At 37.1% G+C, this 26,707-nt stretch overlaps 1 protein-coding gene across 4 annotated transcripts in view; it reads left to right on the forward strand.

Moving 5' to 3' along the window:
• FRY (FRY microtubule binding protein) overlaps window positions 1-26,707 on the forward strand; it is a 439,393-nt gene that overhangs the window by 262,004 nt on the left and 150,682 nt on the right. For 3 of the 4 annotated variants that reach the window (XM_059378057.1, XM_059378054.1, XM_059378056.1), the window contains 8 exons: window positions 3,678-3,817; window positions 7,791-7,881; window positions 8,100-8,179; window positions 8,296-8,376; window positions 14,197-14,365; window positions 17,174-17,266; window positions 17,363-17,461; window positions 19,056-19,157. In XM_059378057.1, coding sequence (XP_059234040.1) covers window positions 3,678-3,817; window positions 7,791-7,881; window positions 8,100-8,179; window positions 8,296-8,376; window positions 14,197-14,365; window positions 17,174-17,266; window positions 17,363-17,461; window positions 19,056-19,157 — 855 coding nt within the window. The remainder of the gene's footprint in view (window positions 1-3,677; window positions 3,818-7,790; window positions 7,882-8,099; window positions 8,180-8,295; window positions 8,377-14,196; window positions 14,366-17,173; window positions 17,267-17,362; window positions 17,462-19,055; window positions 19,158-26,707) is intronic. The other variant, XM_059378058.1, reaches the window with a different exon arrangement.

Raw genomic sequence — 26,707 nt, forward strand, 5'->3', positions numbered from 1 at the left:
TTAATAGTTTCAGAGGTCATCTACATCACATTCCACATTGTATTAAAGCATTTTCACATAGTTAGACATTTAAAGTGTTCCCATTTTTTATGTAATAGGTAATGTTTTCCTGAACAATCTTACCTCTAATTGTGTATTTGACATAAATTCCTAAGAATGGGCTTACCACGAATGCCATTTATGAGGTTCTTGATTTGCATTTCCAAATTTCCTTCCAGATAGGTTAGGCCAACTTTTTTTTACGGATCGGTTGTGTTTGAACATGCCTTTTTAAACACTGTCTCATCTGCCCTGGGGGTTATCATTTGCTTGTGAGAAGTTTTGTGAATTCATGTTTGTGAATGAGGTAGTTACAACGTTTCTCATTGTAGGTTTACATGTTCTGTTTATAAGGCCTTAATCAGAGGGGTGTCTGCCAGTATTTTCTCTGGGTCTACAACCTGTCTTTTCATCACTTTCTTGACAGTATCTTTCTAAAAGCAGAAGCTCTTAATTTTTATTACTGAAGTATTGTTCACACACAGTGTTACAGTAGTTCCTGGTAAAGAGCATAGTGATTCTACAAGTTTATACACTCTGTTGGGCTCACCACAGTGTAGCTCCCATCCGTCACTGGGCAACACCATCACAGCATCATTGCCTTGATTCCCTATGCTGTGCCTTTCATCGCCATGACTTTTTCATTGCATAGCTGAAGTCTGTGGCTCCCACTCCCTTCACCCATTTTGCTTATCCCCTTAGCCCCGCCCCTCTGGCAGCCATCAGTTTATTCTCTGTATTTATGGGTCTGGTTCTCCTTTTTGTTTGTTCTGTTTTGTTTTGCAGATTCCACACATAAATGAAATCATAGGGTATTTGCCTTTTTCAGTTTGACTTATTTTATTTAGCACCATACTCTCTAGGTCTATGCATGTTGTTGCAAATAGCAATATTTCATTCTCTTTTATCTTTTATGGCTAAATAATATTCCATTGTATATATATACACACACATACTGTATCTTCTGTATCCATTCATCTGTGGGTGGACACTTGGGTTGCTTTCGTATTCTGGAGGCTGCATCAACTTACATTCCTACCCACAGTGCATGAGGTGTTCCCCTTTGGACACATACTCACTGACACTTATTATTTCTTGTCTTTTTGATTCTAGAAATTCTGACACATATAAGGTATTATCTTATAGTAGTTCTGATTTGCATTTCCTTGATAGTTAGTGATATTGTGTGGTTCATGTGTCTGTTTGCCATCTGTTTGTCTTCTGTAGAAAAAAAAAATATCTGCTTAGGACCTCTGTCCATTTTTAATTGGATTATTTGGGGGAGTTTTTGGTGTTGAGGTGTGTAATTTTTTAAAATATATTTTGTGTATTAACTCCTTATCAGATATGTCACTTGCAAATACCTTCTCCCACTCAGTAGGTTGCCTTCTCATTTAGTTGATGGTTTCCTTCACTATGCAGAAGCTTTTAATTTTGGTTTAGTCCCACTAATTTATTTTTGCTTTTGTTTCCTTTGCCTGACGAGACATATCTAGAAAAACGTTGTTACAGCTGATGTTAGAGAAATTATTGTCTTGTGTTTTATTCTAGAAGTTTATGGTTTTCTATCTCACTTTTAGGTGTCTTTAATCTAATTTGAGTTTATTTATGTGTGAGAAAGTATAATGAAGTGGTCCAGTTTCATTCTTTTGTGTATAGCTTTCCGATTTTCCCAACACCAGCACCATTTGTTGAGGAGACTGTCTTTTCCCCATCTTGTATTCCTGCATCCCTTGTTATTGATTAATTGACCATATATTGTGCGTTTATTTCTGAGCTCTCTTTTCTGTTCCCTTGATCTATGTGTCTTTTTTTGTGCCAGTACTGAACTGCTTTGATTACTAGAGCTTTGTAATATATCTTCACACCTGGGATTGTGATAATCTTCGGTTTTGTTCTTCTTTTTCAAGATTGTTTTGGCCATTCAGGGTCTTTGGAGGTTCACAAATTTTAGGGTTATTTATTCTAATTCGGTTAAAAATACTGTCGATATTTTGATGAGAATTGCTTTGAATCTGTAGATTGCTTTGGGTAGTATGGATGTTGTAACAATATTATTTCTTCCAATCCATGATTGTTTTCTTCAATTTCTTTTGTCCGCATCTTAATAGTTAAAAGAGTTGAGGTTACCTCCTTGGTTAAAATTATTCCTAGGTATTTTATTCTGTTTGGTGCAACTGTAAATGGAATTGTTTTCATAATTTCTCTTTCTGCTACTTCGTTACTAGGGTATAGAAATGCAGCTGATTTCTGTGTATTAATTTTGTATCCTGTGACTTTGCTGAATTCATTTATTGCTTCTAATAGTTTTTTGGCAGAGTCTTCAGGGTTTTTTATATGTATAGTATCATATCATCTGCAAATAGTGACAACGTTACTTCTTTCATGCCAATTTGGATACCTTTTATTCCTTTTTCTTATCTGATTGCTGTGGCTAGGACTTGCAGTACTGTGTTGAATAAAAGTGATAACAGTGGACATCCTTGCCTTGTTCCTGATTTTAATGGAAAAGCTCTCAGTTTTTCACCATTGAGTACTATGTTATCTATAGGTTTTTCATGTATGGCCTTTATTATGTTGAGGTGTGTTCCCTCTAAACTTGCTTTATTGAGCATTTTTAACATAAACAATGTTGAATTTTGTCAAATTCTTTTTCTGCATCTACTGAGATGATTGTATGACTTTATATCCTTCATTTGGTTAATGTGATGTATCACATTGGTTAGTTTGTAAATAGTGAACCGTCCTTGATTGAACCATCCCCAGAACAGAAGCTTTTAATTTTGATGATGTTCAGTATCAAATTGTCATGGAATTTGCTCTTAGTGTCTTACCTAAGAAATCCTCAGCTAGTCCAGAGTCACAAAGATTTTCTCCTGTGTTTTCTTGAGAAGTTTTATAGTTTTAAGTTTTTATAGTATGATTCTTTAATTTTTTCACATGGTATGAGATATCAATTGGGATTCATTTTCTCATGGTAATTAATAAAAGATGCAAATTTTTCCAGATAAGGAAATTAAAATAAAAACTCATCTATCAAAGATATGTTTGTTGTGTAAAAAAAGAGAGAAGTAGTTTGCCTTTAAGGTGATACACAGGAAATTATTGCTACTAGTTTATGTCTTCAGTCTAATTTGGGGCATTACTCAGATGAGTAGATGAATGATTATCATCAGAAAACCATACCTTATATTACCACTTGAGTTGTTTGGGAGCTAGATTTTTTTTTATTTCACTTAAGTGACTAATGTAATTGTGTTCATTAATATATTTATTTATACAACAAGCATTTTTGAGAGTTAAGGAGTACAAAACACTACACTTCTTGGATAGTGTGGGAAATGATTTCTCTGCAGTCCATGAACAACCTGTATGCAATTAACATCCAATTTCTAGAATGAAAGGAAGTCAACGTAATTAACTTTCTTGAGCCACAAAATTATAATAACATAAGAAACATCTGTCAACATTGAGAGATTTTGGGGGCTCTTGGGAATGTACTAATAAAGATTATTAAAGGAAAGATTGGATAAGTAAGAAGATTTTGTGAATATCCTTGAAGTTATTTGTGAAATGAAAAGTTTCTCAGTAATTGGCAGGGCCACCAAAGCCTTTTTATCACCTGTTTTTCTCTGTAGGTCATCAGCTCAATGAGCTCCCTTTCTGAGTACTGCCTGCCTTCCATTCTGCGTACATTATTTGACTGGTATAAAAGGCAAAATGGCATTGAGGATGAATCACATGAATACAGACCAAGAACAAGCAATAAATCAAAAAGGTATATTTCTTTTGTGTAGGAATTATGAGGTTCCTTCCTTCCTTCCTTCCTTCCTTCCAGAAACATAAGTCAAAATGGGATTTATGCATCATCTAAATCTGCCTGTCTGCACATGGATACCTAGCAGGTGCTGCAGGGGACAGGGCAGGGGCAGCTGTCTAGCTAGCAGTGGGAGTACTAGTCACTGTCACTTGTCACAGGTTGAAAAGATATACTTAGCCTTATTTTGACATTGGTGAGGCAGGTGTAAAGGGCCCTAGGTTACCCTCTTGTCTGCTTTTTTCCTGAGCTCTTTCTCCTCCAGTGTATACCTAAAAGCAGAAGGGCTGTTGCAGGCCCTGCGTGATGCTCTCTCGTCCTTGCTAGTATCCTTGAGTGCCCAGGGTGCCTGTGTGGGGAGGAGGTGGGGCGGGACATCAGCAGTAGGCCTGGAGCTGCCACAAATTAACCCTGTGACTTTGGACAACTCACCATCTCTCTATACTTTAGTGTTTTTGCGAGGAAAAACAGGGAAGTCAGGTTGCATCATCTCAAACTTCCCTTGCAGCTGAGAATTTTGTTTATTCTATGCTGCCCTTCTCTTATGGATTTGAAAAGTGGAACTTGCTGCTACAGAAACACTTTAACAACCATAAAATTTAAGACTCATGTACTGTCAAATGAATGGGCATCCCCCAAAAGTTAATGTAAATATAAGTAATTTCATGTTTGAAATATAAGTAAATATAAGAAAGTTTGCTATATTTACCTTTTAAAAATATTTTAAAAACAGACTTCTCTGTATGAATCGATTATGCATTTTTAAGGAGAAGTAAACTGAAATGAATTATTCAGAAAATAAGACATTAATTACTTCTTGTGAGTGATTTATCTCTTTCATTTCTCTTGACACTTCTAATACATTTTTTAAAATACCCACTTCTCAGTGTTATGGAATGAATTACATTTCATCCACACTTGTAATTTCATTTTATAATATGCTTGAGTTTATGCAAGATTGAGTCCTTTATTTATCATCTTGTTTGGGAGAGAAATTAATAGGTTTTCATGTTGAATCATTTCTTAGTTGAAGAGAGGGAATTTTCTTGTGATATAATTTACGTGTGGCAAAATTCATTCTTTTAAAATGTGTAGTTCTGTGTTTTTAGTATATTCACAAGGTTGTACAGCCATCACTACTAACTCCAGAACATTTTATCTCCCCAAAAAGAAACCCTATTCTAATTAACAGTCTCTTCTTACAAATATTTTTGATGTATATAATTTTAAAGGTAAAATCTTAATTCTGAGTCTGAAAATGGTTCAGAATGTGTGATCAGTAAGCTAATTGTACCAGGGGCACCTGAGTGGCTCAGTTGGTTAAGTATCTGACTTTCACTCAGGTCATTGTCTTAGGGTCCTGGGATCGAGTTCATGTATGACTTCATGCTCAGCAGGGAAATCTGCTTGTCTTTGTTCTGCTGCTCCCTTGCTTGTGCTCCTTCTCTCTCTCAAATAAATAAATAAATAAATAAATAAAATCTTTAATTAACTAATGGTATCATTTTATTATCCTTCTCATATGACATGTTAGTTTATAAACAGATAATAAACTTTTCTTGGGAGTGAGGAATGGAGCCATTTTAGTGAGTTGAATTGAGTTTTAGTGTTGTCTGTTTTGTCAAGTTTTTGGTTACTAAAACTGGATTATTTATTAACTAATTTCTTTATGGATTGGAAAATAATATTTTAAAAGTCATGTTACTGATTGTTTTGAGGAGATCAGAGTAGTTGCCAAGATCAAATACGGCATCAGGACAGAGAAATTCCGCTTAGCAGCATTTAATCAACCTTTGGAGGTACAAATAAGAATGTTTGGGAGAAAGCCAAAAGATAAGTGTGTCCAGAGCAGGATGTAGGTGATGATGCAAGTTTCTGTTACTAGAAGCAAAGAAAAGAGGAACTTTGGAGGAAGCATAAGCAACTGAAAACAGTTAAATGTGACAGATGTGTACTAGGGTAACGATTTCTAAGATTAGTACAACATCAACATTTTGACGGCCAAATAAATTTGTCGAATGCTGCTGGCTCCTGGCAGTTAGACCTCAAACCAGCAATAAAGTTGAATTCATTATTGGAAAAGTATAGGTCTTATTTTTATATGAAAGCATAAATTGACTTATTAAAAAGAATCAGGGGTTTAAAGTTTTTCTCCCTGCCAAGAACTGCTTCCTCAAGGTCCTCTGGCCCCTTTAAAAGGCTCTTGTTGGCCATCCAACACAACAAGTTTCTGTCTACTGCCGCTGGCCATCTTTGAAAGCTCTCCTTCCTTTCAGTCTTCAAACTTCTTATTTACTTATTCCATGATATAATCTCTAGGTCAGACTTGTGAATGTTCTCTTTTCTTAATACAATTCCATGTGTTTTCTGCTCCTCCAGCTGGCAGAAGCTCTTAACGGTTCTAATGGGTCTTGAAAGACTGCAGATAGATGATTTGGGCCAGTGCTCTTTTTCTTGGCAGGACGAGTCACAGTGATCCTGAATGAATGAGTTCCTACCCTGTCCATACATTTCTCCTTGAGAGTTACAGTTACAGCCTCCCTTGTTAACCTATTCTGTCATCCACCAGCCTTCATTTGACTTGCTCAAAGTTTCAGAGCTTCTCCAGAAGTTCAAACATCACCTACCTTTCTTCTCATTCCCATTGACTGAAGGGTAAAACATTCGATATTTAAAATGTTCTTGATTTATTTTAAACATACCTGCCTGACAAGCCCAAATCTGGTCATCCTTTCTCATGGCTTTTCCTTACTATGCAAGCATTGAGCAGTTCCGTGTTCAAGAGACTATGTTAAATACAGTAAATGCTTTATCTTGTTTAGTACTCAAGCAGACCTTTCTGTAATTATTATTATTATTCCCATTTTGTAAATGCAGAGATTACTGGTAGATAGAAGAGGCATAATTTTAATCCAGGACTGTTCCACACCAAAGCCAGGGCTCTTAGCCACAGTTCTGTGCTAGGGTCTCGGCAATCATGTCATTTGTCTTTCTTGGTTCAATTCCAAATTAGCCCTCAATGAATACGTTAGAGAAGCAGAAACTGGGGGTTGGGCTGGGGGTGGACAGACATTTCTGTCCTTCTGCCAACGCTAATTCTGCTCCCTAACCTTTGAGTGAGTTCAAATGACTCCACTTTGCCTCTCCCTACCTCTTCTTCCACCTGTTTTATGACCATTCTCTCTCCCACTGCCCCCTCACTTCTTCATTCATAAATCTCAAGTGACAGAAGGTCAAGAGGAAAGAGGCATGGAAACCAAAAAAGAATAGTGATTTCTAACCTTTCTCCACCCTCTGTAGTCCTGCTGTAGCTGATAATCACATTTTGTCCTTACAGTTTCCTGCATTGTGTAGCTTCTTTCCCAGGAGTTTCTCAATCTCCACCTCTGTTATGGCAGCCCTGCCCTAGGTCTCTCTCCATTCTACAGATGATAAAATTCCAGAAAGTTACCTTAGAGAAGTCCATGGAATGACACCGGGGTGGCTCAGTCAGTTAAGTGTCTGCCCTCAGGTCAGATCATGATCCCAGAGTCCTGGGATAGAATCCTTCTTCAGGCTGCCTGATCAGTGGGGAGCCCGCTCTCCCTCTGCCCCTCCCCTTGCCTGTGCTCTCTCTCTCACCTTCTCTCTCTCAAATAAAATCTTTATAAAAATAAATGAAGAAAGAAAGGTCCATTGAATCCATTGAGATCCACAAGTAGCTACTCAAGCTGACATGGTTGAAAAGTTGAAATTTGAAGTAAAAATTCTGGTCCAATGTGAGTTCCCTACCCCTCACTGATAACAAGAAGCGTTAGCCTATATTTACCACTGTAATTTCGTAATAGAAGAATTGGTTTGCAGTCCATTGGGAATGCGCCTTGATGTCTGGTGAATTGTATCACTTCCTGAGTATCTTCAATGACACTGAATGTGAATATTTTAAATTTTACAGTGATGAACAACAACGAGATTATTTAATGGAAAGACGGGACCTCGCCATTGATTTTATTTTTTCTTTAGTATTAATAGAAGTTTTGAAACAGGTAGGTCAGGAATTTAATGTTCCTTTTAGATAAGATTTATCTAAAAACTACTTACGTTTTTAAAATCTGTTTTAAATTGTTGGTGAATTTCAGATACTGGGTCATGTGAATTATGTTTATTGACTGCTAGAGGCCATATAGTTTCCAGAAGTACTGTTACTGATTTGATCTTTAATATTCCCTTCGTTTAGAGCTATCTTTTTCTTTTTTCTTTTCAGATTCCACTTCATCCTGTAATAGACAGTCTAATACATGATGTTATTAACTTGGCTTTCAAGCACTTTAAGTACAAAGAAGGGTAAAGTAATTTCTCTCCTTAGAATTTTGAAGAAGTTGGGTACTTAAATCTAAAACAAGTGTGCTCTTTTTAGGTGACAGGGGAACCCTTCACTTGTCTCATCATATCTTATTTAGGTACCTTGGTCCTAACACTGGCAATATGCACATTGTGGCCGACCTGTATGCGGAAGTCATCGGCGTGTTGGCACAAGCTAAGTAAGTGAACGTCAGTCCTTTACCATAAGAACTTGAGTGCCTCTTCTACCTCAGTCCAGCCCCACTCTCAGGAAAGGACTGTGTGTGAGCTCGCAGAGAGCTAGGCTTCTTTTTGCGATGGCGCCATGTCTCTGAAACTGACTAAAACTCCCTCAAGGCAAGTACCAAGTCTGTTTTCAGTCGTTTTCTCTAGCATCTGTTTTATCTGGCAGTTGGGTCAGGACCTACCTGGAGTCCATGAGTTTCAGACTACTGCATCAAAGAAGGAAGTGGACTAACCCAATTACTTTTTCTCTCTGCCCTAATATTCCAAAGACATTTATCAGTTTTAGAAGTTTTGTTTTATATATTCCATGAGCGAGTAGTTACGATATATATCATCTGTGAATGGGAAAATTCCATTCTAGAATGTCCCTCTACTATAGACCTTACTTAATTCAGCTGAGCTAAAAATGTCCCAGACTCTGTCATGGAAACAAGTCGGGGGAAAATTCTCATTGCTAAATTTATCTGGCCCCATAACACTACTTTAGCAGGCTAGAACAAAGTGATGTTAGACTATTAGCAATAAACTACTTCTCCAAAAATGATGTCACACCTTATTCACCCATCTTCATCTTATTTAACCCTGAGGCAAATCAAGCAAAATCCTGAATGCCGAGATTAGGCAAAATGAGCCAGAGACAAAATATGAATCCAGGCCAGGAGGTGAGCTTAGAACAACAGTGATACCCTGATGCTTGTGAAATGCAATCCTCAGAAAGAGATTTTTATCAACAAGAGATGGAATTTCCTAACTTAATAGCATGGAAATACCCAGTTTATCCAAAAACAAAATTTTATAAAAAGTATTTACTTAGCAACCTTACCTAGCGAAAAGGTTCAAGAACTCAGGAAACATACCCCCCAAATTCTTCAATGTGACTTATTTAACCTGGTTTATCTAGTCATCTCAACTATATATTTTTTCTAACATGTAAAACATCAGTGTTAGGTGAGAGAGAGGTAGGGACACTGATGCCAGTGAGAAATATCAAGGTCAAAGACTAGCAGCAACAGAGAGAAAGAAAAAGTAGTCAAAGCCTACATAAGAACTAAACTACAGAGTTATCTGGGCCATTTTGCATGAGATTATGTTGACTTTTTTTTGCAGCCCATTGTCATAATTGTGGTTCATGAGCCATCAAGGAAAAAAAACCCAATACATCCTTTTCTGTTACAACTGAATATAAAATTTTGGCATTTTGAAGGGAGAAGCTTCAATTACCTAGCAAGTTGATTCACATGTATCAACCCATTTCTAGAAAAGATTGTAAAAATAAGTTATTGATATGTTTTTGGCTCATTTGTGTTAAACCCTCAAAATCTCAGCATATTCCTGTGTAATTCCTTCTGCAATTATCCCAGCCCAAGTCTCTTATACTATCATTTGGAAAATTTAATTTGCTAAAAATGGCTTTTTGTGTTTTTCTTAGTTGTTGTGAACTATGCGTGACAACATTGGTTACTGTAGATTAGCTTCCTTAGCAGTAGTGATGTTGATTGTGAATGAACTGAGAAACAATGTTATAACTAAGCCACATTCTAAGGTTATAGGAATTTCTATATTAGGTCAGATTTATATGATCCACCAAGCCAGTGTTCTTTTGCCACCAACCATGGCTTGTTTTAATTTCCATGATGTCAATATTTGTCCTAATTCTTACCCAGCAATAGCTGGGTATGTGAAATGTCTCAATTTGGACAATGCTCCCGTACTTGCCAGTCATAAGAGAATCCCTTGGTCAGTGTCTTTTTATGGTAACTTCAGTAGTGTATAGTAATCACAGTGATATATTCTCAACCAGTCAATGTATAGGTAACCTTTATTAATAGTACAATCCTGTGTCATAATCCAAATTATCACATTGTTTCCTTTTTGTGAATATGCCAGAAACATTACTTTGTCATTACCATAGAAAAGTACTGTTTACTTTGTTCTCAGTGGAGGAAAAATGATGTATGCTTATCTAGTACAGGGTGGTTATCTTTTTTTTTTAATAAACTTGAGTAATATAGCAATTCTAATTTTAGACTTTAGATCTAGCTCCCAGTGGTAATGCATATGAAATATTTTCTTCTTTATGACTTTAGTTATTAATGCTTAATTTTAGTCTTTAAGTTTTAGCGAAATCACTATTTTTTACTTACTAATGATAATGCACTTAATTCCTGTCATAGAGGGAAAAAATTTTTGCTATTTAGTGATTATCACCCAAAGCGTTGACTTTCTGAAAGTCAGTTGAGTTAAAGTTTGACTTTTTTAGGTTAAGTTTTTTTGGTTAAAATCTGATATATTTATTTAAATAGTGATAATGGCCTCTAAGATTCATAGATTTCAAAATTACTTTCTCTTTATACAGTATAATCATAATGTATTTATTCTTAAACTCTCACTTCTATAGTATGTATGAATCATTTTAAAGCAGTTTTTTTTTCCCATATGGATGTTCTAGTATTTCAAAGACCGAGTAATCATTGAGTTACTGTATTTACTAAAGGCACAGTCATTAAAAACGAATTAATTTTTCCCTAAAATTACTTTACAGAAAAATAGATTTTAAGTGCAAATAGATTTTGGGATACTTCTAATGCTAAAATAGTATGTTTATGTCATCTGGGACTTTTAAAAGTAAAAGACAGCCATATTTATTCTTCATTGAAAAATAAACAGACTGTCAGCCACCCACTCCTGAGACTGTTGACCTAGTAAGTTATACAAGTAACCTGCCCCCTCCTACTGCTCCTGGTTTTAGTCCTGGATTAGGGATAGAAAACAAACTTTCCTAAGTATCATATGGTCTTTAAGACAGTATAATTCTAACCTATAAGATTACTTTTTCCTTTCAAGCTTTCACATTTCAAAATTAAAATCCTTGGTAAGTTTTTTAGTGTTTGGGAATAACTTGAATAAAAATACAATTTTTAAAAATCCAGTTGAGAATTAATAGATTTATATAATCTTGATTAAAAATGTTCCTTCCATTGTTTTGCACGCCATTTCTGCCTCCCACCCTTTATTATCATTGCCTAAAGACTCAGCCTTTACCCCAGCTCAAATCCCCAGAAATCTCTACTAATTTTCCAGCTGGAAAGAGCCCTTTCATTCTCCTATGCCCTGGAGCCTCTTTAAGTGTGTTAGTCTCATAAAGGCAATGTGAAATATGAGAAAGTGATTTGGCCTGACCATTCCACCTCCCGGAAAGATCAGTGAGATTCCAGCAAAGGGTCAGGCAGTGGCAAATACACCTCACAAAAAATAATAACAACAACAATTATTATTGTAAATAATATTTAATAATTTAAATAAATACTAGTCATAATTGGTTTAATGAATAAACTGTAAATAAATAATATTTAATGGTTATTACTCTTATTAATATTTTAAAATTATTATTGTTATTATTATTCACATCGCTTTATCTTCCCAATCAAACTGTATACATTGTTCTTAAAACAGTGACTGTATTTCATAGTTCATGACAAGGTAAGGCAGCTGGAGTATGGTAGAAATCCCTGGAATTTGTGTCAGAAGACTTGCTTTTGAGTCTTCTTTGTCATGTTGATCTTCCATGTCTGTTTCCTTATTTGTAAAATGGAAATGTGTTCACTGCCTGACACAGTAGATTGTTGTGAAGGCAAAAATATAAAACAATATAATGTGCATAAAATATAAATCGTCTTACAAATATACCTTATCATGATTCCATGTCCAGACCAGTGTTTCATAAACTTTAGACAGCAAAATCACCTCTAGGGCTTGTTAAACAAGAGTCCTGGAAATCAGCCCCAGTGTTTCTTACTCAGTGGGTGTGGGGTGGGCCAATAATGAGTGTTTCTCCTAAGTTCCAGGCAGTCCTGCTGCTGCTGCTGATGATGATCTGGGGGCCATGCTTGGAGAACCACTGGTCCAGACATGACAGCTCACAGATTAAGTGTAGGGACTCTAGAGCCAGACACTTGGCTTGAAATTCTGGCTGTCACTTACCAGCTATGCGACTTGAGCACATGAAGAAGTCTCAGCCTCAAGTTCCTGTTCTGTCAAAAGGGTTTAATAATACTACTCTGCTCAAGTTGTGAGGATTGAATGATCATGAAGATGAACTGTAGGGTTGTCTGAACTTTGGTTGGCATATTGTATGTGCTGGATGTCTCCCTATAGCTGTCATGGTCACCGTCTTCAGTATCAGATTATTTTCTACTCTACAAGGAGGAGGAAAGAAAGAGGACATTGGCATTTGGATTTTCTGTTTTCTGCTCCATTGCCTTCTTAAAAACCTCTTTTATTGGGAAATATGTGTAGCAAACATGAAGAAAAGTCTGTAAATTGGCTTAAGAAAAATGCAGTTCTAACAAATTATTACCAAACGAGCCCCACATAACTTTCTGCACCCGAGCCAGGAGCAAGAAAATGGCCAGCTGTTGCCAAGTCTCTAACACCAACTTGCCCATCATGGCCGTCTGTACTGCCTTCTGGTGAAACAGTACCTTCATGTTTACTGCCTATTTTATTTGACCTCAAGTTTCTACCTTGAGCTGTCAAGAGTTTTCTCAACCTTCCAGGATTCTGTTAGTTGGCCTTTAACTTTTATAATCATAATAACCCTCTTTAATCATGCCTTGCTCCTAATTGACCTTTTCACATATGTGGAATCCCAGGCTGACTGTCTCAGGAAGCAACACACAATGAGTTTTAGAATGCTTTCCTTTTTCTTTTAACTAGACATTTCAGAAATAGTTAGGATAGCTTTTATGTATATGTTCCTCTACCTTGGGTACTTTGCAGATCTGCTACTATTTTCCAACCTCTTAGGGTCTATTCTTTTTTATAATCTTATATGAAAATGTTGTAATTAATATTATTAATTGTTACTATTTTACTATTTATACAGACACCTCAAGCTCCTTGCAGGCTTTGTTTCTTTAGTTGTAACATCCCAGGCGTGGAGAAAATTCTTATTCAATCTTTTTTTTTTTAATTTATTTTTTATTTATTTTCAGCATAACAGTATTCATTCTTTTTGCACCACACCCAGTGCTCCATGAAATCCGTGCCCTCTCTAATACCCACCACCTGGTACCCCAACCTCCCACCCCCCACCACTTCAAACCCCTCAGATTGTTTTTCAGAGTCCACAGTCTCTCATGGTTCACCTCCCCTTCCAATTTCCCCCAACTCCTTTCTCCTCTCTAACTCCCCATGTCCTCCATGCTATTTGTTATTCAATCTTTTAGATTCAATTTGAATTGTTTCATTATTAGATTCTCCTCAACCTAAAAATATTTTTTACAATGATCATTAACCAAAAAGTATGAAAGAAACAACAATAGAAAACTCTGGAAATGGATTAGGACTATTTCTTGGCATGATTTTCTGTCATTGTCACAAAGAGCAGGCCTGTGCTATTGCTCAGATGCTCACAATTAGACATACTTCAGGTCCCTGGGGTTGGCAGGTATGCTAGAAATTGCCCAGCCTGAGGAAATGGAGCTTTTTGTTGTGCTCAATTTAAGAGCGAGGCCATTTTGAGAGGGTCTGAATAAACCTGGATCTTCTCCCTGACTGAAGGAAACATTGAGCATCTCATAGACTAAGAGAAGGAGAGGTTTGTACTCTTTGCCCAATCCCACATAGTAGATCTTTACAAAATGACAGCCATGTTCTTCAACTAATTCAAAGGACTCCTGTCACTGTGCCCTGTCACTCCTAGACACTGGAGGCCTCCATTATGGTCACTTTCGTACCCATTATTTGATAAACCACTCTTGTTCTCTTTTTAGATTCCCTGCTGTGAAGAAGAAATTTATGGCAGAACTCAAGGAATTACGACACAAAGAGCAGAGCCCATATATTGTTCAGAGCATTATCAGCTTGATAATGGGGATGAAATTCTTTCGAATTAAGATGTATCCTGTAGAGGACTTTGAGGCTTCTCTTCAGTTTATGCAGGTAGGTAACTTCTTGGGCAGGAGAACCAGGGGGCTGAACAACTCCCTTCATCAGAACGACTGACTTGGAACATGAAAGCCCATTCACTTGACAATGTAAAGAAGTCCTACGTTTTCCTCAGTAGTGCACAACGTGCTTTGTAACCAAATACTAGAGTTGCAGGCAGATAATTTCACTTTTAAACTTTCATATCACCTTTGAAGTAGGGCGTATAGTGGAATGTCTTCTTGGTGGACTTTTTTTCTCTTTTTGACCCATCAGCTACATTTTGATCTATGCATAAAATACAGCTGATTTTTTGCTTTTTATAATTGATAGCATTGAGGTGGCTGTGTTAACATTCATAGACATCCGAACTTTAAATAATGTGGAAAACTTTGTATTCCAACTATAAAAGAGAATCAGTTTTTAAAAAATCAACCAAACTGTACATATGGTTTAGGTGTCAATTATTCAGTGTTTCTCATTACATACTAACAGAAGAGTTGTTGCTAATGTGGATTTTGCAGAACATGAGGCTCTATTAGAATTTATGAAACTTTCTTTGGTACTGCTGAAACTAGGTTTAGTGAGGGTCTTTATCAGTGTCAAGCTTAGATATAGGGATGAGGCATATAGACTGTACTGCTTCATACCGACTGAAATGGCTATAACCAAAAAGACAGATAACAGGAAGTGTGGGTACAATGTAGGGAAATTGGAACACACATACACTGCTGGCGGGAATATAAAATGGCCTAACAACTTTGGAAAACAGTTTGGCGGTCCCTCAATGGTTTTAGGGATATATGCAAAAGAAATGACAGTATACATTCACACAGAAACTTGAATGCAAATGTTCATAGCAGCATTATTCATAATAACAAAAAAGTGAATATAGCCCAAATGGTCATCAACTGATGACTAGATAAACAAAATGTGGTATATTCATCTAAGGAAATATTATTTGGCCATGAAAAGGAATGAAGTACTGATATATGCTACAAAGTACATGTATGTACCTTGAAAATATTATGCTAAACAGAAGAATTCAGACAAAAGGCTGCATATTACATGATTCCATTTGGATAGGCAAATCCATAGAGACAGAAAAAAGATTGGTAATTGTGTAGGGCTTAGAGGAGGGGAATGTGATTAGAGAGGTTGGAAATGACTGCTAAAGACCAGAGAGTTTCTCTGAAGGGTAATGAAAAAGTTCTAAATTTAATTATGGTGATAAAGGTACATTGTGGGGGCCCTGGGTGGCTCAGTTGGTTAAGCATCTGCCTTCAGCTCAAGTCATGATCCCAGGGTCCTGGGATCAAGCCCCACTTCAGGCTCCCTCCTCAGGAGGTTGTCTGCTTCTCCCTCTCCCTCTTTGGGCCACTCCTCTGCTTGTGCTCTCTCTTTCTCTCTCACACTCTCTGTCAAATAAATAAATAAATAATCTTTTTTTAAAAATGTACAATTGTGAATATCCTAAAAGCCATTGAATTATATGCTTTAAGTGGGTGAATTACATATCATGTGAATTATATCTCAGTGAACCTATTTAAAAACAAAAAGAAGAATATATGCCATGTATCAAACTTCTTGGGTTTAAATTCAAACTTCAGCACTTACCAGCGCATTGACCTTGGGCAAGTCACCCTTAACCCCTCACCACTCACCACCTCACTTACCTTTGTGTAGAGCAATAATAATGGCACTAACCTTAGAAGGTGGTTCTGAGGATTCTTGGTACATGGTAAGCACTTAGTTGTTAACTATGTTGATCCCTCTCTCATATGAATAATTCATGTATCTATGTACTTGAGTAATGACTTGAAAGAGTATTTACATGCATATATAAAATTATGTAGGAAAAGAACTGTAATTCCAGGAAGCATGAAGCTCTGTTCTGCACTGGGGAAACCATCTCAATGACTCCATGTTGGCAGTGCCTTTCTTGGACTGTTGTCTTAGTATAGAATCAATAGAGTAGGGATTTTAGTAACGTTTATTGGCAGTGGTCCCAACCTTGACTGAAATCAAGTATAATAGCTAATATAAATATTACATATCGTCACAAACACGTGTAGCCTTAGACCCTTCCATGAAAACAATACCTAATGAAGAATTATTACCAAAAAGGCCAGAAAGGAGAAAGGGGCTGGTGGAATTCTCAACAGGTCAGCTTTCCTAATAAATGATTCTCTGGGCCACCAGAAATACCCTTTCATAGATGGTAGTCCACACGTAAAGACCGCCTTGCTTGAGGAACTATTCTAAGGGTTTCTTGCCTGAGGTGGGGGAGGGAAGCATTCCAGACTTGCTTATGAAACTATCTGAATAATAAACACACCTAAAATGTCAGAGCTAAGAAGTAAACAGCTCTGTGCCTGGGGCTGTCACAGGTCCCAAAATAAGTTTAATATCTTCTGCCTGCCTTACCTTCTCTGGGGATTTGTGTTTGTGGGTTAATCAAGGACTTAGGGCCCCACGCACAGTAGGTGGTCAACAAAATTTGTCAGCAGCCTATGTCTGAATGAATCAACCAGTAAGTCAGTGGATGAGTATTGTTCCTGATTGTAGATGCTTTGTCCTTTCAGCATAGTAGGAGAAGTAGGAGTCTGAGAAAAGCAGTTTTGCAAAATGTCATTGAGACTATTTTGAACTGAAGTATAAATGCTAGAACCCAGTGATTTTTCTTTAATGGATTAAGGAATATGCTATGTTAGTGTGTATGATTGAATTAAGAGCTGTTTCCTTAAATTTGTTTAAGGACATTTTATATGCACATTTTAATCTATTCTCCCTCCTTTCTGTTTTTTTTTTTCTACTTCCTAGGAATGTGCACATTATTTCCTCGAGGTCAAAGACAAAGATATCAAGCATGCCTTGGCAGGGCTTTTTGTTGAAATTCTTGTCCCAGTTGCTGCGGTGAGTTAATGTTTTTATTTTTTTTTAAGAACTTCAAATTGGATTAGAGGATCACCAATTTCATTAATATAATATTAACATGCATCTCTATTTTAGGCTGTTAAAAATGAAGTAAATGTTCCTTGCCTTAGAAACTTTGTCGAAAGCCTGTATGACACCACGCTGGAACTTTCTTCTCGAAAGAAGCATTCGTTGGTTAGTAACTCTTGAGAGAATGCAAAACTTCAGAGGCTGAAATTTGAGTTATTTGAGAGTCATAAAAGTCTCCCAGAAGGGAGATTACCTGCAGCTCCCCCCAAAAGAGGGAGCATTTCAAAATTTTGAGCTTGTACTTAACATTGACTATAACCGGATCCCAATAATATGAGGGGATTAGACAGTGTCACCTCAGACAACCCTTCTTGTCCTAAGATTCTGTTGTTTATTTTCAAGACTGGCTTAACTTGATTTTTGTTTAATTTTGAGTATTTTTTCAAATCTGAAAGTCAAAGTTTATAATAACAGTTTACCTTTTTCAATCTCCAGAGGTCTTTACTGGTTCGTTCCTATCCTGATATTGAAAATCAAAATGGAAGCAGGCAGCAAAGGGAGTTGGGAGATAGACAGTTGCCCGTAGGAAAGATTCTCAGAAGGCTGAGAAAACAGTAGTTGGGAAAGGTTTTGTGTTGAAGAGCAGCAGCACATAAAATTCTTCTCAATTACCAGAACCCTTTGCCCTCAGTGGAAAAAAAAGAAAAAAAAAAAAAACCAAACTCTGGTTTATGAATGGAAATGTGGCTTGTGAGCCACAATTGTGATAGTGTGGAGGAAGCAGATTAATTAGGTAACTGGTTAACTGGCATGATTTACGCCAGTCTTCAAAGTATGAGCGTTGGCACCATTATTTGAGCTAATGTTCAGAGTTGCTTTGCTGGCAGTGCTGACGGATGTCTTCACTGTCTTCTTCAATGGTAGCATAGTTCAAAGTCAGTTTAAAAGCAAGTGAATAAAAAAATGAAGTTAATGGTCCATAATGCACTAAATCTCTTTGTGGCAATTGTTTTTTGCTAATTCACCTTAATGGATGAGCCAGTTCTATTTTTGTTTAAATTTTCCCTAGCTTTAATTCTTTGGGCACCATCCATGTGTATGTTTGGTTCAGCAGAATGGTGATGGGGGTTGCATATATATTTTTTGGTGGCCGCTCATTAGCTTGTCTATCTTCTCCAGTTGCTGTGGGAAACCAGCCCAGTTAGGCAGTAAAAGCACAGTAGCACCTCTGTTTATTCACACGTAAGCAAATTCCTCCTGTGGTTAAATTTGTCTTGGTGGAGTTTACCAATGCAATAACATTTCTTTTAGGAATCTTCTTTAATTACAGGAAGATTGCATGCAAAGAAAATATATACACCTACCTCTCAGACAAGGACAAGCTAGTAGATGTTTCTGAGCAAAAACCCCAATAACATTTTTAAAATCAGTGTGCCTTCCTGCTTTCTCTCTGATGATTGAGAGTGATCTAAGACAATGAGTTTGTTTTTAAAATTCGTAAGTGAAGACAAAATCAGTAAATCAGATTTCCACTTACTATACATGAAACTTATTATACACTTTAAAATTCTAGATAATTCCACCCCCATCGTTGTCAGAAGGCATTTGCGAAATGCCTACTTCTGCATGGCCCCCTCTGAGCCTATAAAGCGTCCTGTTTATTCTGGCCCACAGAGAGAGGTAGTGATTCCAGAGAACGTGTGTTACCTGGTTTGTTGAAATAGAAATCAGCTTGTGACCTCACCTTCTTTCTCCTCAGGCCTTGTACCCCCTGGTGACCTGCCTTCTCTGCGTCAGTCAGAAGCAGCTGTTCCTGAACAGGTGGCACGTCTTCCTCAACAACTGCTTATCCAACCTTAAAGTTAGTATTTCTCCGTTCAAAAAGTCTTTTATTACACGAGATATGTGTCTGAGACTGGTGCATGTGCTTCTGAGAGCGATTCCTTATGTCTGCAGGGGAATTAGTCTATGCTATTGAGAAAATGAAAGAATATATATTTTTTTAATTTTTAATTTTTAATTTTTTTTAGTTTTTATTTTATTTTTTTATTTTTTTAATTTTTTTTATAATTTTTTATTTTTTATAAACATATATTTTTATCCCCAGGGGTACAGGTCTGTGAATCACCAGATTTACACACTTCACAGCACTCACCAAAGCACGTACCCTCCCCAATGTCCATAATCCCACCCCCTTCTCCCAACCCCCCTCCCCCCAGCAACCCTCAGTTTGTTTTGTGAGATTAAGAGTCACTTATGGTTTGTCTCCCTCCCAATCCCATCTTGTTTCATTGATTCTTCTTCTACCCACTTAAGCCCCCATGTTGCATCACCACTTCCTCATATCAGGGAGATCATATGATAGTTGTCTTTCTCTGCTTGATTTATTTCGCTAAGCATGATACGCTCTAGTTCCATCCATGTTGTTGCAAATGGCAAGATTTCATTTCTTTTGATGGCTGCATAGTATTCCATTGTGTATATATACCACATCTTCTTGATCCATTCATCTGTTGATGGACATCTAGGTTCTTTCCATAGTTTGGCTATTGTGGACATTGCTGCTATAAACATTCGGGTGCACGTGCCCCTTTGGATCACTACGTTTGTATCTTTAGGGTAAATACCCAGTAGTGCAATTGCTGGGTCATAGGGCCCAGATCTCGAATAGCCAAAGGGATATTGAAAAAGAAAGCCAAAGTTGGTGGCATCACAATTCCGATTTCAAGCTCTATTACAAAGCTGTCATCATCAAGACAGCATGGTACTGGCACAAAAACAGACACATAGATCAATGGAACAGAATAGAGAGCCCAGAAATAGACCCTCAACTCTACAGTCAACTAATCTTCGATAAAGCAGGAAAGAATGTCCAATGGAAAAAAGACAGCCTCTTCAATAAATGGTGCTGGGAAAATTGGACAGCCACATGCAGAAAAATGAAATTGGACCATTTCCTTATACCACACACGAAAATAGACTCAAAATGGATGAAGGACCTCAATGTGGGAAAGGAATCCATCAAAATCCTTGAGGAGAACACAGGCAGCAACCTCTTCGACCTCAGCCGCAGCAACATCTTCCTAGGAACAACGCAAAAGGCAAGGGAAGCAAGGGCAAAAATGAACTATTGGGATTTCATCAAGATCAAAAGCTTTTGCACAGCAAAGGAAACAGTTAACAAAATGAAAGAATATTAATGAGAGTTCTCTTTATTAAATATAGCCAATTTTATATAAGATTTCATTTATTTATTTACTTAGTTAGAGTGCAAGCCAGGGGAGGGGCAGAGGGAGAGAAGGAAGGAGAATCTCAAGTAGACTCCCAACAGGGGGCTTGTTCTCACTACCCTGAGGTCCTGACCTGAGCCTAACTGATTGAGCCACCCAGGTGCCCCAAATGGAGTCAGTTCTAGAAGATAACCAGGGATAAGAGATATCACTCCAAATCTGGGGAAATAAATCTTTTCTAATAAGGATCGTTTTCAGGGTAGAATTAAATACCCTTGTCCGTGCATTAAATATCGCATTTTATCTAACAGATTTTAAAAAAGAGAGACCACACTTCACTGGCAGAACCATGTGAATTGATTTCAGATGCTCACCTGTCCTTCCTGCAGTTGTCCTCTGCCCCCTGCCGTCGAGGAAAATATTTGGGGGGAAAAGTTCTTTCTGGGAGGATTGACCCCAGTCACAGAGAATACTCATTTCCTGTCATTGTGATCTGTGATTGTTTGAAGGTATTCTATTCAAGCCACATGGCAGTCCATCAGTCCTCGCCATTCACTGAGCAAGTACTGTGGTGGGTGGGCAGCACAGGTGTGTGATGAAGAGAGGAGGGACGTCATCGTTTCCAAAACTGAGGAACCTACAGTTAAAACTACTATAATGATTAGCTTTAAAATTGGCTTTATAACTTCTAAAGGGCTAAGCATATTTTAAGTTTTAGTGACCTGCTGATATAAGACAACTAAGTGAAAGTCAACTCTAATGGAAGTTTGAACAGTGTGTATGTTCCAGTTTTTTCCAGTTGTGTCTGAAAGTTCTACGAGTTTAATGTTTGCTGCTTTAGAATTTTTGAAATATCCTTAATTATGCAATACTGTATGTGCTTATACATGTTGTTCTTTTTTGTTATAAGGCACTTTAATTTAGTGAAGTGGTTAAGATTAATTATATTATTTTGGCATTTACCATAATTACCCCATAATCTGCATTAGAGCGGTTTTAAGCATGGATTATGAAATCCAAGATTAGAATCATTTATTTTCTTCAAATTGGCAGTGAAATATAATAGCAAGGGATATAGGATTAAGCTTTTAAGTATTCTGAAAAACAAAAAGCTTTTCGGGGTTATCAACTATTATATAATAGGCATTCTCCGGTATTTTACTTAGGGATTTGTGCATCTATAATACATCTCTAACTCAGAGCCCAATGTCATTTTGTTGTTGTTTGGTCCACTTTTAAGTTATTCAGTTACTAGTTACAGTTAAAAATATTTTTTGTTCATTTACCTTTTACACAGGTAAAAAATAGTCATTTTGTTTGAAACAAAAAAGAGACATAATTAAGAATGTTTACAGTGCATTTTTCTGTATATATGATACTAAATATGTTTGCAATGACTTTTAGTTAGAATTAAAATAAAAATTTGCATGAAAATTTATTGTTGTGGCCAAAAAACCAAAATTTTTTGTTTAAAGTAGATATTTTGAAATAAAGTGGCATAATCTTAGTTTGGAACGTAATTGCTTCAAAGTTACAATATTGGTGCTTTAGTCAAAACTTACCAGAAAGACTTAATAACAGGGTTATAAATGGCCCTAGAGAGAAGTGAGACTACAGGCTGATAGTGTATCCCTATGCAGACATTTCAAGCGTTTAGGATTTCTAGGAGAATGGCCATGATGAGATCAGAAAGAGTATATAGAGGGAGTAGTATAGAGATGAACCAAATTCCAGAATTCCATTTAGTTCACCCAGGAGGTATGAAGTACCCACTGCGTGATGTGCTAGGGAAGGTGCTGTAAGGGGGGGAATATAGGGGAAGTCAACTGTATTAAAACTAGATATAGAATAGAGTCTCTGTCCTTGAGGAGATAAGCATTTCATTGGCAGATATATAACAAAGTTTCAAAATGCGTGATAGACACAGTGAGGGATGTAAAAGTTGAGAGTCGAGAGATATTTGTGCCATTTGTGAAGGTTCGAGACCCCATGAAGCATGAAAGTAGTTATTAGGCCAAGTTAAGGCAATGATATTTTACTTTATGGGTAATAAATTGTTGGAATTCATCACCCCTAGGCTAAAAGATATAAAAAGATCCTTGATGAGTTACCCTTGGAATTAAATGGTATCATATATATTTAGAACTAAACCCAGTAGGGATTAAATGAGACCATTTTAGGGGTGCGTGGAGGGTTCAGTTGGTTAAGCTTCCAACTCTTGATTTCCATTTGGATTGTGGGAAGGGGCGCAGCCTCGGGCTCCATACTCTGCAGGGAGTCTGCTGGGGATTCTCTTTTTTCTTCTCCCTCTGCCCCTCCCCTTCATGTTCTCTCTCTCTAAAGTAATAAGTGAACAAATCCTCTTTTTTAAAAATGATACCATTTTAAAATCTCATAAATATTCAGAAAACCTTCTAAACCAACTTACAAATAATTTGTGATGAAAAACTAAAATGGCTTCGGAAGTGTGTGTTGTCTTGAATAGTGTCAGGATTTTATGAGAATTAGAGCCAACTGTATCATTTCATAATGACCAGCTCTTCTCCCTATTTACTTTACTTACTTCTCCCCCTCTTTGTTTCCAGCACCCTTACCCTCCATGTGTCCCATATCCCTACACATGCGTACGTATAATGAACCTAATGTTTGTTTGTTTGTTTGTTTTTAATTTTATTTATTTATTTGACAGAGATTACAAGTAGGCAGAGAGGCAGGCAGAGGGAGAGAAGGAAGCAGGCTCCCCGCGAAGCAGAGAGCCTGATGCGGGGCTCGATCCCAGGACCCTGGGATCATGACCTGAGCCGAAGGCAGAGGCTTAACCACTGAGCCACCCAGGCGCCCCAATGAACCTAATGTTTGAACCCTACATTTTGAACCTGGTAGCCATATTTGATGTGTTCTGCAGAGGGGCGTCATCAAGGGGGCAGCGTGACAAATAGCAAAACAGAAGTGTCTGAGTGTGAAAAACCTGCTGCTTTCAAAGTAAAGAAGTTCTCAGATCAATGCTGTTAGTATCAGTGCCCTGGTTTATCTTCAGAGTCTGTCTGTTGGAAGCAGGCTACTTGGGTAACACAAACTTGGAGTTTTTATTTACACTTAGTTAAGAAGGTCAACCATATATTAGCAATATACCCTTGTGAGTTGATGGGAAATTTATGCCATCTTCTTACCACAGCACTGACATCTTTCAAGAACTCTTGCTTAGTAGTAACCAATAGTTTTTTCTTCTATATATTTAATGTCAAATCTGAACATACTGAGCAATTAAAAATTGATACATTTCCTTCACGTCTACCATAATACACCTCATTCTGAAGAAAGGAAATATGTTTTGAAACTATATTTAATAGTACTTATTTTTTGTTGTGACTGTTTATTAATAGTTATTTTAACATGTAGTATTTGTTAAATATTTATAATAACTGTACTAGTTTCTCAGCCTTAAAAATGGATATAATTGGAATAATTTTTTAAAATTTTATGATAGTGAATATAATATCCCAGAGGTCCAGATTATAAAAATGAAACAAAACCATAAAAGAAACCTTGAGAGTTAAAAAATGTATTTGCTATATACTTACTAACAACAATATCTCTCAGTAACTAGAGATCTTTTATGAACCAAGCCAGTGGCAAGAGGTTTCCATGCTTTGTTGTGGATCATCATGATAGTGCAATAAGCTCCAACTGAGCTCTCCCTGTGCTTTCATGGATATCATTTTTTTTCTAAATATTTTGCTCCAAGAGCAATACTGTATATGAAGGCTACATAATACAGAATTAAAAATGATTCTCCTTTCATCTCAGTCACTGCTTATGCTAGGACTTGAATGCATTCATTTAGTCAGTCAATCATCTGGTTAAAGTATTTTACATGAAGTGTAGCAGGCACTGTCCAAGTGCTGGGAATAAGTGATGAATGAGACAGTAGCACTCTCCCACCTCTTAGACCTTGTAATTTAGTGGGACAGACAGATAGTAAACAAGTAAACACATAGGAAGAACAATTCAGATATTGGTAACTGCTGTAAATAAAATAAAGTAGGATACTGTGACAGAGAACGACACATTCAAGAGGAACAGGGGAGGGAAGGTACAAGAAAGCTCTTTTGATTTCCATTAAGAATCTCAAAAACTGGGCACCTGGGTGGCTCAGTGGGTTAAGCCGCTGCCTTCGGCTCAGGTCATGATCTCAGGGTCCTGGGATCGAGTCCCACATCGGGCTCTCTGCTCAGAGGGGAGCCTGCTTCCCTTCCTCTCTCTCTGCCTGCCTCTCTGCCTACTTGTGATCTCTCTCTGTCAAATAAATAAATAAAAATCTTAAAAAAAAAAAAAGAATCTCAAAAACTGTGGTTGCCATATATTTGTTGAAACTTGTCTTCAGCACTTAATGTATATTTATGTGTAATAATCACAATCAAGTTTAAGGAGTGCTTTTCTTAAACTATTCATATAATAGTAAGATAATTAATGATATCTTTCTATCAATGAGTAGACATTAAATAATACATTAAGGATTCCATAGCCATTGGTAGAATGCATTAAAATGTATGGCACCAATTATTTTAAAACAACTACTATTCTCTTTTTAAGTATCAATTTAAATGATACAGTGCTGGCTATTTTAAATAATAATTTTCTAGAAGCAGTTATTCTGCTTTAATATTAACCTCATTTCTATTAACTTGAGAAAATCTCTTTTCTTTTATCTTTCATATGTGTTCAAGACACATTTCAAAGTGTAATTTGTAAATTCTGACAGTGCACATAAACTGAGCTTAAAAATTAGTAATCAGCTGACAAGGGTATTACTTTCCATGAGTTTCTTATTTATTCAGACACTGAAGGGAAAATAATCTGCATAAATTGTTGGTTCAGTAGTGTTGAGGTTATCCTAACCCTGTGTTCTTTGTATATAGGTTCTTTGAGTAATATGGTCATCAAAAAGTGAACTATGATCAGAGTAAATTGATTCAAGTATTAAAAGGAAATGCCTGGAAGAAGAAAGGTGTTGACTATGATCTGTAAGGGAATATGACAAAGAAATAGGTTTACTTCAATGGCTCTAGTCGAAGTGAAAGTGAGAACTAGAAGGTAGTTGAGAATAACAAGATCAAAAGATGGCTAAAATTGTTTATCAGTCTCTGTCAATAGAACTGGACCTTAACATGCGCCAGACTCTCTAAAAAAAGCCTGTTATAAATGTAGCTTCTCGAGACCTACCTCCAGAAATTCTGATTTCAAATGTTTGAGTGCAGTCAAGGCATTTGCATGTTCATAAGAGGCTCAGGTGACTTAGTGCAAATGCTGGGCTGGTGGACCTTGAGAAACATTGGTCCTCAACATTGGTTGCCAGTGAATTCAATTCTCCCTGCTTGTTACTGTTAACACTGAATTGCTTTAACCAAATCAAAAGCAAACTTTAAAGAAGGTAGGCATGGTATTGGGCTGGCTGACGTCATAGGAAGGTGTCGGTGACCAGCACTGAGAGGAGAGGAAAGGGGTACAGGGAGATTCACTCTGAAGCTTACTAGTTTCTTGAACATTTGCATCAGTGTAACCTCAGAGCCACAATATATTAATATATTTTGTTAATTAATTAACAGAGAAGCAGATTACAAAGAGTGAAGAATCCTTTGATCTTAAAGTAGAGATTTTTGACCCAAATCAGTGTTTTGAGACATACTCTAAAGTGTTTACATCCTGAAAATAGACATCAAACCCCTACTGCATTAGCCCCTATTGGAAATACAAAGACAGTGTTTTCAAGTAGAGTACAATCTAGTAGGCACCAGTAGCATATTGGAGTGGTCTCCATATAATAGTAAACCATAGTAGAAAAATTAATGCTTCTGGGGCGCCTGTGTGGCTCAGTGGGTTAAAGCCTCTGCCTTCGGCTCAGGTCATGATCCTGGGGTCCTGGGATCGAGCCCCGCATCGGGCTCTCTGCTCGGTGGGGAGCCTGCTTCCTCCTCTCTCTGTGCCTGCCTCTCTGCCTACTTGTGATCTCTTTCAAATAAATAAATAAAATCTTAAAAAAAAAAAAAGAAAAAGAAAAATTAATGCTTCCAAGACACTGGAACCAGGTTGTCTAGGTTCAAGTTCTAGTACTACCACTTATTAGCCCTTCTGTGCCTTGTTTTCTTCATCTGCCCAATGAGAACAATGACAGTATCTATTG

Source organism: Mustela nigripes, chromosome 15 (assembly GCF_022355385.1).
Source record: "Mustela nigripes isolate SB6536 chromosome 15, MUSNIG.SB6536, whole genome shotgun sequence".
Classification (NCBI taxonomy): Eukaryota; Metazoa; Chordata; class Mammalia; order Carnivora; family Mustelidae; genus Mustela; species Mustela nigripes.